Consider the following 13122-nt stretch of genomic DNA (forward strand, 5'->3'; position numbering starts at 1 on the left):
GTTAGGTCCAGAAATATTTGGACAGTGACACAAGTTTTGTTATTTTAGCTGTTTACAAAAACATGTTCAGAAATACAATTATATATATAATATGGGCTGAAAGTGCACACTCCCAGCTGCAATATGAGAGTTTTCACATCCAAATCGGAGAAAGGGTTTAGGAATCATAGCTCTGTAATGCATAGCCTCCTCTTTTTCAAGGGACCAAAAGTAATTGGACAAGGGACTCTAAGGGCTGAAATTAACTCTGAAGGCGTCTCCCTCGTTAACCTGTAATCAATTAAGTAGTTCAAAGGTCTGGGGTTGATTACAGGTGTGTGGTTTTGCATTTGGAAGCTGTTGCTGTGACCAGACAACATGCGGTCTAAGGAACTCTCAATTGAGGTGAAGCAGAACATCCTGAGGCTGAAAATAAAGAAAAATCCATCAGAGAGATAGCAGACATGCTTGGAGTAGCAAAATCAACAGTCGGGTACATTCTGAGAAAAAAGGAATTGACTGGTGAGCTTGGGAACTCAAAAAGGCCTGGGCGTCCACGGATGACAACAGTGGTGGATGATCGCCGCATACTTTCTTTGGTGAAGAAGAACCCGTTCACAACATCAACTGAAGTCCAGAACACTCTCAGTGAAGTAGGTGTATCTGTCTCTAAGTCAACAGTAAAGAGAAGACTCCATGAAAGTAAATACAAAGGGTTCACATCTAGATGTAAACCATTCATCAATTCCAAAAATAGACAGGCCAGAGTTAAATTTGCTGAAAAACTCCTCATGAAGCCAGCTCAGTTCTGGAAAAGTATTCTATGGACAGATGAGACCAAGATCAACCTGTACCAGAATGATGGGAAGAAAAAAGTTTGGAGAAGAAAGGGAACGGCACATGATTCAATTCACACCACATCCTCTGTAAAACATGGTGGAGGCAACGTGATGGCATGGGCATGCATGGCTTTCAATGGCACTGGGTCACTTGTGTTTATTGATGACATAACAGCAGACAAGAGTAGCCGGATGAATTCTGAAGTGTACCGGGATATACTTTCAGCCCAGATTCAGCCAAATGCCGCAAAGTTGATCGGACGGCGCTTCATAGTACAGATGGACAATGACCCCAAGCATACAGCCAAAGCTACCCAGGAGTTCATGAGTGCAAAAAAGTGGAACATTCTGCAATGGCCAAGTCAATCACCAGATCTTAACCCAATTGAGCATGCATTTCACTTGCTCAAATCCAGACTTAAGACGGAAAGACCCACAAACAAGCAAGACCTGAAGGCTGCGGCTGTAAAGGCCTGGCAAAGCATTAAGAAGGAGGAAACCCAGCGTTTGGTGATGTCCATGGGTTCCAGACTTAAGGCAGTGATTGCCTCCAAAGGATTCGCAACAAAATATTGAAAATACATTTTTTTTTGGGTTTGGTTTATTTGTCCAATTACTTTTGACCTCCTAAAATGTGGAGTGTTTGTAAAGAAATGTGTACAATTCCTACAATTTCTATCAGATATTTTTGTTCAAACCTTCAAATTAAACGTTACAATCTGCACTTGAATTCTGTTGTAGAGGTTTCATTTCAAATCCAATGTGGTGACATGCAGAGCCCAACTCGCGAAAATTGTGTCACTGTCCAAATATTTCTGGACCTAACTGTATATTGTACATGAGGGAAAACAATTCATGATGTATTGTTTGATATTATGATGATCTACTCCCCCTTTTTTGCCCTATTGATATTGTTTTTCCTAGTTTACCCAATGGCTGCCCTGTATTGTTGAGAATCTCTGGATGACATGAGATCCTTTTGTACTTATCGTGTTGATGCCTGTGGGTAGAGACAATCTTTGCATATCACTAAATGATTACATTGAAGTACACAATGTCTTCTTATTTAACTACTTACTTATATATGATGACCTCTTATGTGCAGAGATTGTCTCTATATACATCTTTTAGCATAATTATTACTGACCTTTTTACCTTACTCGCGGTGAAATTAATGGGTTAACTATGTGGATGTTTATCTTCCCTTGTGCGCACGCACTGCTCCGGGCATTTCCAGGTGCACACACCCTGCGGCCTCTATGATGCTGATGCGCATGCCTGAATGACGTCAATGGGGGATTTCCCCCTAGGCATGCGTGCATCGGCCTGAGTGCCGCTGGTTTGTGTGCACATTATTCCGGGTGCCTGCTGCGACGCGTGCGCCGCATTAAGTGAAGATAATACACCTGTGATGGTCCCAATTACACACACCAACATCCGTTAAAACATAGACTTAAACAGACTTTTGTGATCTGCCTGACACCTTCCCTACTCTGCTGAAGAAGCTGCCTACGCGATATGCGCCTGCAGGACGGGTCGGCTCATTTGTCATTGTGCCCAGCATTCTGACCATCTGATCTTTTCCCTATGGGTGAGTCACTTTATGCAGGATACTTAATCCTTTTACTATCTATTGGTATCTGATGACTCACCCCAAATATGCTGTAGCTTATTGAACTAGTCTTCACCTTTGACATCACTTATTGTGCTTATGTGTGTTTCCATAGGTAGGATACTATAATCCCTTATTGTTCTGGTTACTAATACCTGATGAATCGCCCATAAGTACTTTATGTCATAATTGGATTACTTCACCTATTGACACTTAAGCTGGTGTCACACTAAGCGACAGCGACAACGACGTCGCTGTTACGTCACCATTTTCGGTGACGTAACAGCGACCTTGTAAGTCGCTGTTATGATCGCTGCTTAGCTGTCAAACACAGCAGAAGCAGCGATCATAACGTCGCTGTGCTACATGTGCAGAGAGCAGGGAGCCGCGCTTAGCGCTGGCTCCTTGCTCTCCTAGGTACAGTACACATCGGGTTAATTAACCCGATGTGTGCTGCAGCTACATGTCACAGTGCAGAGAGCAAGGAGCCGCGCGCACTGCTTAGCGCTGGCTCCTTGCTCTCCTTGCTACAGTATACATCGGGTTAATTACCCGATGGATACTGCAGCCACATGTCACAGTGCAGGAGCCGGCACTGGCAGCAAGAGCGGAGGCTGGTAACCAGCGTAAACATCGGGTAACCAGAAAAAGGTCTTCCCTTGGTTACCCGATGTTTACGCTGGTTACAGCTTACCGCAGCTGCCAGTGCCGGCTCCTGATCGCTTCATTTCGTCGCTCTCTCGCTGTCACACACAGCGATGTGTGTGTCACAGCGGGAGAGTGACGACCAAAAAATGAAGCTGGACATTCAGCAACGACCGGCGACCTCACAGCAGGGGCCAGGTCGTTGCTGGATGTCACACACAGCGACAGCGACGGGACGTCGCTGCAACGTCACAGAAAATGGTGATGTAGCAGCGACGTCGTTGTCGTCGTCGTTATGTGTGACACCAGCTTTACTGCCACACTATATTATATATGATGGTCGTTTATAATTACCATCTATACATTAATGCTGGACACCTGATTACTCCCACCTTATAGGAGTCCCCTAAAATATCGTCATTTTATGTTACATGATTGTGTCTTTACATGTTTGCTTGTATATTTGACCTTTTGCAAAATAAAATAAAAATATATATTTGAATATAGCACTCCTTGCATGTGTACTTTATTGTACGCATTTTTTGATGAACATGTTCATGGAGTTTATTCTAATCTACCCCATCCACTACAAGGAGAGGGAACTATAGACTGACAGATATGATTACATATAATATTTTTCCCTGTCTTAAATCTGTGGTTTTTTGTATATAGGCACTGGTTGTGTATTATCTCTGACAACAATCCCTTGAATTGTTCATATTTCTGGCCTGTGGTGTAGGGTGGCAACACGGAAATCATTTCTAACAAAGAAAAACATCCAATTTCCGGCTAAGTTTTTCAAAAATCTTGTTTGGCACAAAGCCAACACTGTGCATCACCAAAAGAACACCATACCCACAGTGAAGCATGATGGGGATAGCATTATGCTTTGGGGCTGTTTTTTGGGCAGGTGGAATGGGGAATTTAGTCAGGATGGCCAGAATTATGAACAGTTCCAAAGTATGAGACAATTTCACATTTCAGCATGACATCAACTCTAAGGCGGGCTTTGCACACTACGACATCGCAGGTGCGATGTCGGTGGGGTCAAATTGAAAATGACGTACTTCCGGCATCGCATGCGACATCGTAGTGTGTAAAGGCTCGATGATACGATTAACGAGCGCAAAAGCGTCGTAATCGTATCATCGGTGCAGCATCGGCGTAATCCATGATTATGCTGACGCGACGGTCCGATGTTGTTCCTCGTTCCTGCGGCAGCACACATCGCTGTGTGTGAAGCCGCAGGAGCGAGGAACATCTCCTACCGGCGTCACTACGGCTTCCGTAGGATATGCGGAAGGAAGGAGGTGGGCGGGATGTTTACATCCCGCTCATCTCCGCCCCTCTGCTCCTATTGGCCGCCTGCAGTGTGACGTCGCATTGACGCCATACGACCTGCCCCCTTAATAAGGAGGCAGGTCGCCGGCCAGAGCGACGGTCGCAGGACAGGTGAGTCCATGTGAAGCTGCCGTAGCGATAATGTTCGCTACGGCAGTTATCACAAGGATATCGCTGCTGCGACGGGGGCGGGGACTATCGCGCTCGGTATCGCAGCATCGGCTTGCGATGTCGTAGTGTGCAAAGTGCCCCTAAGTAAATCTCCAAATAAAAAAAAAATGGCTTTACCAAAAGAAGATCAAAGTTCTGCATTGGTTCAACTAAGGCCTAAACATGAATCCAATTGAAAATCTTCTGGTTTACGTGAAGAGTGCACAGGAGATGCCCTAGCAATCTGACAGATTTGAAGTGCTGATAAGACTCCTACCCAAAATGACTGAATGCTGTCATAGTTCATCTATATACTGTATCTAACCAGAATATTTTAGTTATTTATTTTTCTTTTTCCAGCAGAAAATATTTCAGTTTGTTTTTGAATGGATTTGTTCAAATTATAGGTGACATCAAAGGTGAAAAAAGCTCTGAAATTATTTTTCTTGGTATTATTTTTTTTATATGACATAACCTGGCATTTTAACAGAGTTGTGTAGATATTTTATATCCACTATACATCAAAAGAAAAAAAAATATGGCTCTTGGAATCTAGAAACACAATAACAAATCACATGTGAGAATGGTATAAAAAATGTAAAGTGAATATTCTATGGATGTTGGCTCTGTTATACAGCTGGAACCTGCTTCTAGCGGCCGAGATCAGAGCTAGTTACTGCTGACAATATAGTTACCGTATTTTTTGTTTTAGGAGATGCACTGGATTATAAGACGCATGCCAAATTTAGAGATGAAAAAGATAAAAAAAAACAAAAAAAAAAACAATGGGGTCGTCTTATACTTCGGTGGTGTCTTACAGGAGGGAGGAGGCAGCGGTGGTGGAACGGGGTCACCGGGTCACACGAGACACGAGCGGTGCTGGAGTAGGGCGATGCTGCAGGCTCTGCGGTGGAGGCTGTGATGGCAGTGGTGTGGTCTGTGATGGTAGTGGTGTGGTCTGTGATGCCAGCTGTGGGGTCTGTGCAGGCAGCGGTGGGGTCTGTGCAGGCAGCGGTGGGGTCTGTGCAGGCAGCGGTGGGTCTGTGATGGCAGCAGTGAGGACTGTGACGGCAGTGGTGGGGGCTGTGCTGGCTGTGTGGAGCAGAGTGGTGCGGTGAGTGTCCCAGATATTCTGTTGACAGTGTGGGCTTGAAAGAAATGGTGCCCGGAGGTGACGCATGTGCAGATGAGATCTTGAGTTGAGGGCTCCATCTGTGTACGCCCCATCTCTGGGCACCATTATTTAAAGCCATAGCATCTGAGACACCCACCGCACCACCCTGTTCCACACAGCTGCCCGAACAGCTAGCCAGGAAGCTGCATGCACAGCCAGCCAATCAGCTACCCTCACAGCCAGCCAGCCAGCTACCCACACAGCCAGCTGCTCGCACAGCCAGCTGCCGGCACAGACAGACAGACAGACAGCCACCCACACAAACAGCCCTCCACACAGACAGCCGCCGGCACAGACAGCTGCCGCACAGACAGCTGCCGCACAGACAGGCCTCTGCACAGACAGCCCTCTGCACAGACAGCTGCCCGCACAGACAGCCGCACGCACAGACAGCCAACCGCAAAGACAGTCACCCACACAAACAGCCCCCACCACAGCCAGCATAGCCCCCACCGCAGTCCGCATGACAGCCAGTACAGTGCCTATTCTTCATCTCCCAGTAAGCTACATTCGGATGTTAAGACTCACCCATCATTCTCCTCCTAAATTTTTGGGAGGTAGAGTGCATCATAATCCGAAAAATACGGTACTTGGAAAATTTGTGACATGTTCAACACTACAGCTTGCCCTGCAAAAAAAGGCCTCATACAGCTTCATCTATGGAATTATAAAAAAAAGTTTGGGGTCTCAAAAAATGGCAACGTTTTATTTTTCACCATTTCACATAATGTAGAATTTGAATTCAAAACGATATAATTTAAAACCGCAACTCATCCCCAAAAAACATGCCCTCATGTGGCTATGTCAACTAAAAAATTAAAAAATATATAAGAGGAGTTAATGGGTATTTTTGGTCCAAGTTACAAAAACATAAAAAATACATATAAACTTGGTAACAACATTGTTATAACAACTAGTTATCATGTCATTCTTTTCTCTCTAGTGAGTGAAAGCAAAATCCCATAATGTCTACAACCACTAGTAAAAGTCTTGAGCTGTACCTGGTAAAACATGAAGGAAACATGTTCCTCAATAGATTGTTACAGTCCTTTAGATCACTTAGTGTACCACCCCAGCATCAGCAGCCAAGACTGCTCGGATCCGGATCCGCCGTGGCTCGAGGGGTCTCCGGACCCGGGATGGGTCGTGCGGCCACTCGAAATAAAAGGGGGCATTTACATGGGGTTGTGTGTTTAGAGTTTGTGACGCCACCCATGGTGTGTGGTAAGGTGGAGTACCACTGCTGCTGTTGGGAGCGCCCGGTGGCGATGGGATGGCAACCAGGTGTTTAACCCCTCCGTGGATAAGGGGAATGCCCCGGGGCTCGGTGATGGTAGTGAGGGGATACCGTTGGGGAGGAAAGGGTCACTGCGTACTCACTCAGTCCAATAACGCTGACACCGACAACTTGTAAACCGAAATTATGAGCACTCCTGCAGCAGGGAGGGAGCACGCCTGGATCCCGTGCCCAATGGTGTTGCTTTCCCTTGGCACCTTTTTTACTGGTTGGCCCCTGTAGTATAGAACTAGTCGGGTCCCGCTCACCCATATGGCTAACAGAGTGAGCTTACTCTCAGGGTTCACGCTTGGGATTTTCTGGACTGTATATTGGGAAAGTCCTATCCCCCTCGTTGCGCTAGTACCCCGATTTTGGAGTGGGTGGAGAACGATTCCTGAAAACTTCATCCTTGTCAGGTGAATTACCAGGACGCTTGAAGCTACTTCCCGGCCTAGGGTCCACGTACCTAGTCGTGCCCTGGCCCCAGCCCAGAGATGGCACAAGGCCGCCGGCTGCCCTCCTTGGCAGTTCCGTTCCCCTTGACAGGATCCCCTGCGACCGGGGATCCAGCTCCTACCAGGCCCAGACCAACGTCTGCCACCTAGTATTAGCAAGGAGCCCAGCTCCTGACCTCCTCCAACTGACTTGTGACCTATCCTCACGAGAGTCACCACACAACTGACTGCTCCTGACCCTCCCTAACCAACCCCCCAAATGGGCGGCCCTATTCCCGTCAGGCTATCCATTGGTGTGTCTGGTGGGTGTGGTGCAGAGTGTTTCTAGGATTTCGATTAGCCTGTTCTTAGCAACACCAAAGGCCAGGGACCCGTAACCAAGGAGGATTGGATACCGTGCAGAAGGGCAGATTGCACAATACCCTGTGACGACCTGATAGGCCAGGGCGTCACACTAGCGTGTTTGGTGGAGAGTGTAGTTCCTATTAATCTGATATTTATGCTCTATCCCACGGTCAAGTCATTGTTGTCACATACAACTACTTTAAGTTCCCAAATCTTAATTGGTTCACGCAAATCCTTCACCAACTCTGATGTTTAAATGTAAGGCTATAATTATCACCTTAGCCCAAAGACAAATTAGTGAGTGTCACTGAACAAACCTCCAATATCCTAATTTGGGGTTTTTCAAAAGGATAAAAAATGAAATTTACCGTGCTTATTGTTCCAATTTTCAGCATCGCATGTTGGAATATTAGAAACTGTTCCACTCAAGTCCATATTAAAGGAAGGAATGTGATTGTCTCCAAATTTCTTAAGGCCAGGTTCATAGTTGGCTGATCTTAGAGTAGCATTGCCATATACTTCACCAAGTTTACTGCGGAGTTTTGGACTAAAACTTGTGTAACTAAAACAAAATTTAATTGAACATAATAAGCGAGGGAGGCATACAGTAAAGTAAAATAGGAGTTCATATTTAACATAAAAGAAGGGCTCTGGAGTTATGTGGGCGTCACACGGTACGATCTATCGCACGAGCGATCATACACGCCCCCGTCGTTTGTGCGTCACGGGCAAATCGCTGCCAGTGTTGCACAAAGTCGTTAAACCCCTGTCACACGTATTTACCTGCTGAGCGACCTCGCTGTGGGCGGCGCACATCCTCTTCCTGAAGGGGGAGGGACGTTCGGCGTCACAGCGACGTCACACAGCCGCCGGCCAATAGTAGCGGAGGGGCGGAGATAAGCGGGACGTAAACATCCCACCCACCTCCTTCCTTCCGCGTAGCCGGCGGGTGCTGCGGGACGCAGGTAAGCTGTGTTCATCGTTCCCGGGGTGTCACACGGAGCAATGTGTGCTGCCCCGGGTACGATGAACCACCGGCGCCATGAAAAATAAACGATTTTTTAAAAATAAGCGACGTGTACATGACTTACGATTTGTGACCGATTCAGCGTCACTCGGAGGTGTCACACGAAATGACGTTGCAAATGATGCCGGATGTGCGTCACGAAAACCGTGACCCCGACGATGCATCGCACGAGAGATCGTCTAGTGTGACGCCCGCATTAGTGAGCCAAACGGCCAAAGCTGAATCCAACTCTTTTGATCCATCTCCTAGAAATGGCTTAGTTCTAGCTACTCCACGAGCAGCATGTTGAAAATATGTTTTCTGCGGTAGGTCTGTATACATGCTTTGTTTACACTGTTGATATTTGACTCGTTAGGACTTCTGGTATTAAATAGTAAAAGATTATTCACAAAATCACATTGCAAGTGTGTACATGGGAACCCCAGCTGTGACCAAAAAGTGAAGTAATTGAATCCAATGCCGGATTACCAGATTTGGCAATGTGTGCACATTTAGTATTTGGGTGCAAACACTTCTGCACCAAATTTGCCTCTATTTGTAAAATAATGCACCGAAACCGCATGTATTTGGATGCTGTTTCGTTGTGTTAGTTTGCCAGGAGCGGCAGATTTGGTGCAGAAATGTCTGCAAGCAAATACTCAATGTGCACACATTGCCTAATTCCCAGCATCTGTGATTGGTTGCAGTTAGGCACACTGTCATAACCAGAGACACAGGAACTACCATTGTGCGGGTGAAGCAGGCCATATGGAGGAAGGATAGTGAGGGATCCTGGAAGTAGTATGAGAGGACTCAGAAGAAGTGTTAAGGTCCAGTCACACTAAGCAACTTACCAGCGATCCCAACAACAATAGGGATCGCTGGTAAGTTGCTAGGAGGTTGCTGGTGAGATGTCACACTGCGACGCTCCAGCGATCCCACCAGCAACCTGACCTGGCAGGGATCGCTGGAGCGTCGCTACACGAGTTGCTGGTGAGCTCACCAGCAACCAGTGACCAGCCCCCAGCGCCGCGTGGAAGATGCTGCGCTTGGTAACTAAGGTAAATATCGGGTAACCAACCCGATATTTACCTTGGTTACCAGTGCACGGAGCTACACGTTAAGAGAACAGGGAGCAGCGCACACTGAGCGCTGGCTCCCTGCTCTCCTAGTTACAGCACACATCGGGTTAATTACCCGATGTGTGCTGCAGCTAAATGTGCACAGAGCAGGGAGCAGCGCACACCGCTTAGCGCTGGCTCCCTGCTCTCCTAGTTACAGCACACATCGGGTTAATTACCCGATGTGTGCTGCAGCTAAATGTGCACAGAGCAGGGAGCAGCGCACACCGCTTAGCGCTGGCTCCCTGCTTCCTAGTTACAGCACACATCGGGTTAATTACCCGATGTGTGCAGCAGCTACATGTGCACAGAGCAGGGAGCAGCGCACACTGCTTAGCGCTGGCTTCCTGCTCTCCTAGCTACAGCACACATCGGGTTAATTAACCCGATGTGTCCTGCAGCTACATGTGCACAGAGCAGGATCCGGCACTGACAGTGACAGCGGCGGAGGCTGGTAACAAAGGTAAATATTGGGTAACCAAGGACAGGGCTTCTTGGTTACCCGATGTTTACATTGGTTACCAGCCTCCGCAGAAGCCGGCTCCTGCTGCCTGCACATTTAGTTGTTGCTGTCTCGCTGTCACACACAGCGATCTGTGCTTCACAGCGGGACAGCAACAACTAAAAAATGGCCCAGGACATTCAGCAACAACCAACGACCTCACAGCAGGGGCCAGGTTGTTGCTGGATGTCACACACAGCAACATCGCTAGCAACATCACAAAAGTTGTTCGTTAGCAGCGATGTTGCCAGCGATGTTGCTTAGTATGACGGGGCCTTTACAGTCATGCCAGGGAGAATCCGTAAGTATAAAATGCCTGATTTCCCATTTTTTCTTTAATTACCCAACTTACCGGACGCAGATCATTACCTGGAGGAGGAGAGGGAGCGGTTAATCTCGTGTATCGCACTGCACTGGGATAACAAAAGCTGACCAACTGCTCTGCCTCATTGACTAACATTGGCCACAGTGCAATGTGAGATTTTCTTGCATTGCACTCGTCCAGTTTTCACGCTCATGTGAGCGTGCCCTTACAGTATTTTTTGCACCAATCCCCTCCGCTTTCTGGGTAAGTAACCTTTTCTAACCTATAATTATACTAAATTACTGATATTTTACTGTGTCTCTCTACAAATTTGCTTAGTCGCCCCTGAATGAGTATAATTGCCATTTACAATATTCAGTATATGTTCAGACACACGTTTTTTGAACTTTCTAATGGTGCAATCCACATATAGTAAATTGCATTCTGTGCATTTGATGCAGTATACAATATGTTCTGTAACACAGTTCATCAAATTTTTAATAATTTGCCGTTTGGGGGGGGGGGGAATCTCTATAGTCTTTAATTTAGTGTGCGTTGGCAAATATTACATTTGTTTTTTCCACACTTGTAGAAACCTTTTTGTGACATCCATGTTGTTCTATTCCTGTTGTGATCTGTATATTTAAATTATTATTTAAATATCAGACAACCTTCGGTACGGCTGCTATGTCATCCCTCCAAACAATCCGAATATCATCCATTTTTTTGCTGTAATGCAATGTATTTGTTTTTTCAAAAGGAACTAATCAGAGCCAGCTTCCTTCTCACCTTTGGACATTTTAGTAATTAACAGGAAATTAGTGCTGAGGCTGCCACTCACTTTCTGTTATTTACTTAACTGTACGAAGGCGGGAAGAATAAAGCTGGCACTGATTGGTCACAGGTCTAATGTGTCATAATAATGTCATGCGAGCCCCAGAAACGTGAGTTCTGACATCGCTGAAACTACGTCCGCCGGCACTGGAGGTGAGTATAGGCTTTGTTACTTTTATGGAGGTGAACATGGGGATTGAGAAAGGGTTGCCCTAGTAGTAGACAACCCATCTAACACTAGCTAATATCAGAGGGACCTTTGGGCTATGTGTCCACGTTGCTTTTTACCTGCTTTTTACCTGCTTTTTTGCTGCTTTTTCAACTGCAGCATTTAATGCCAAAATAGAAGTGTTCTGCTTTTCAAGCAAAGTCTATGGGATTTTGGTTTTCTTGTCCCCACTATGCAGTTCAAACTGCAGCCTTTTTGACATGTGAATTGTTTTTGCCATTTGGGTTTTGCACTGCAAAGCAGAGTTTTTGCCCAAATTTCTGCCACAAAAAGGCTGCAGTTTGAACTGCATAGTGGGGACAAGAAAACCAAAATCCCATAGACTTTGCTTGAAAAGCAGAACACATCCATTTTGGCATTAAACGCTGCAGTTGAAAAAGCAGCAAAAAAGCAAGTAAAAAGCAGGTAAAAAGCAACGTGGACACATAGCCTTAGATACTTAGAGATTAACTTGGATTCCCTTGTGATTTCACTATTTCTTATACACTTGTTTTTGGTGTGATTTATGTTGCTCAAACACTTAATGGTCTTGAACACTTAATAATGGCCTTAAATTATCTACACATGTGCACAATCTGTCTGTATGTATATTATTGAAGCCCAAACGTTTTACAAATGGTTTTGTTAGCTTTTTCAACCTGATAAGCATCATCAATTGTTCTTCTGAAGTCCTAAGAAATCTCATTTGTTTGTGCCATGATACACCTCCACAAACAAGTGCTATAAATATCAAATTTTGATAGATCCATGTTGTTTAAAAAAAAAAAAAACTTGTAGCCCACTCACACATGATTATCATACCTTAGATTGAAATCACCAGACTCTAATTTCTTATCCATTCATCCTTAGGGTACATACCCATGATCAGTGTTTGCAGCATTTTAGATGCAGCGTGTTTTTGCTGCGTCCAAAATGCTACGATATACAGTTCAAGCACAGTGGATAGGATTTCTAGAAATCCCATATCCACTACGCGTGTGCTGCCCGCACCGAAAACTTACCTGCTTTCCAAGCCGCAAGCATGTGAATTCTTTGCTGCAGAGTCGCAAGCGTTCTCTGTAAGGAGAACACAGGGAGGAGACCACAGCGCCCCAAACCCTGATCGTAGGCATGAGTAGCAGCAGTCTCTCGCGTTCTCCTGCGGAGGAGACTCGCGGCCCCACAGGTCTGGACTCGCTGTGTTCAGGATGCAGTGAGTACTGCTTGTGGGCACGTACCCTTAAGGTTAACATAGTTTTGCTTCTCACAGATGGGTGATATTGGATAATTTACCTAATAAAAAATTACATATTTTATTATTTTGACTT

At 45.8% G+C, this 13122-nt stretch overlaps 1 protein-coding gene and 1 long non-coding RNA gene across 2 annotated transcripts in view; one reads left to right on the forward strand and one right to left on the reverse strand.

Annotated features, from left to right (window-relative positions):
• The window catches only part of LOC142243552 (ciliary microtubule inner protein 2B-like), a 57879-nt gene that overhangs the window by 18389 nt on the left and 26368 nt on the right, over positions 1 to 13122 (reverse strand). The window contains exon 2 of the mRNA XM_075315600.1: positions 8188 to 8381. Coding sequence (XP_075171715.1) covers positions 8188 to 8381 — 194 coding nt within the window. The remainder of the gene's footprint in view (positions 1 to 8187; positions 8382 to 13122) is intronic.
• LOC142243559 (uncharacterized) overlaps positions 2126 to 13122 on the forward strand; it is a 57704-nt gene continuing 46707 nt past the window's right edge. The window contains exon 1 of the long non-coding RNA XR_012724381.1: positions 2126 to 2409. This is a non-coding gene — a long non-coding RNA (uncharacterized LOC142243559). The remainder of the gene's footprint in view (positions 2410 to 13122) is intronic.

The sequence above is a fragment of the Anomaloglossus baeobatrachus genome, chromosome 1 (genome assembly GCF_048569485.1).
Source record: "Anomaloglossus baeobatrachus isolate aAnoBae1 chromosome 1, aAnoBae1.hap1, whole genome shotgun sequence".
NCBI classification, from domain to species: domain Eukaryota; kingdom Metazoa; phylum Chordata; class Amphibia; order Anura; family Aromobatidae; genus Anomaloglossus; species Anomaloglossus baeobatrachus.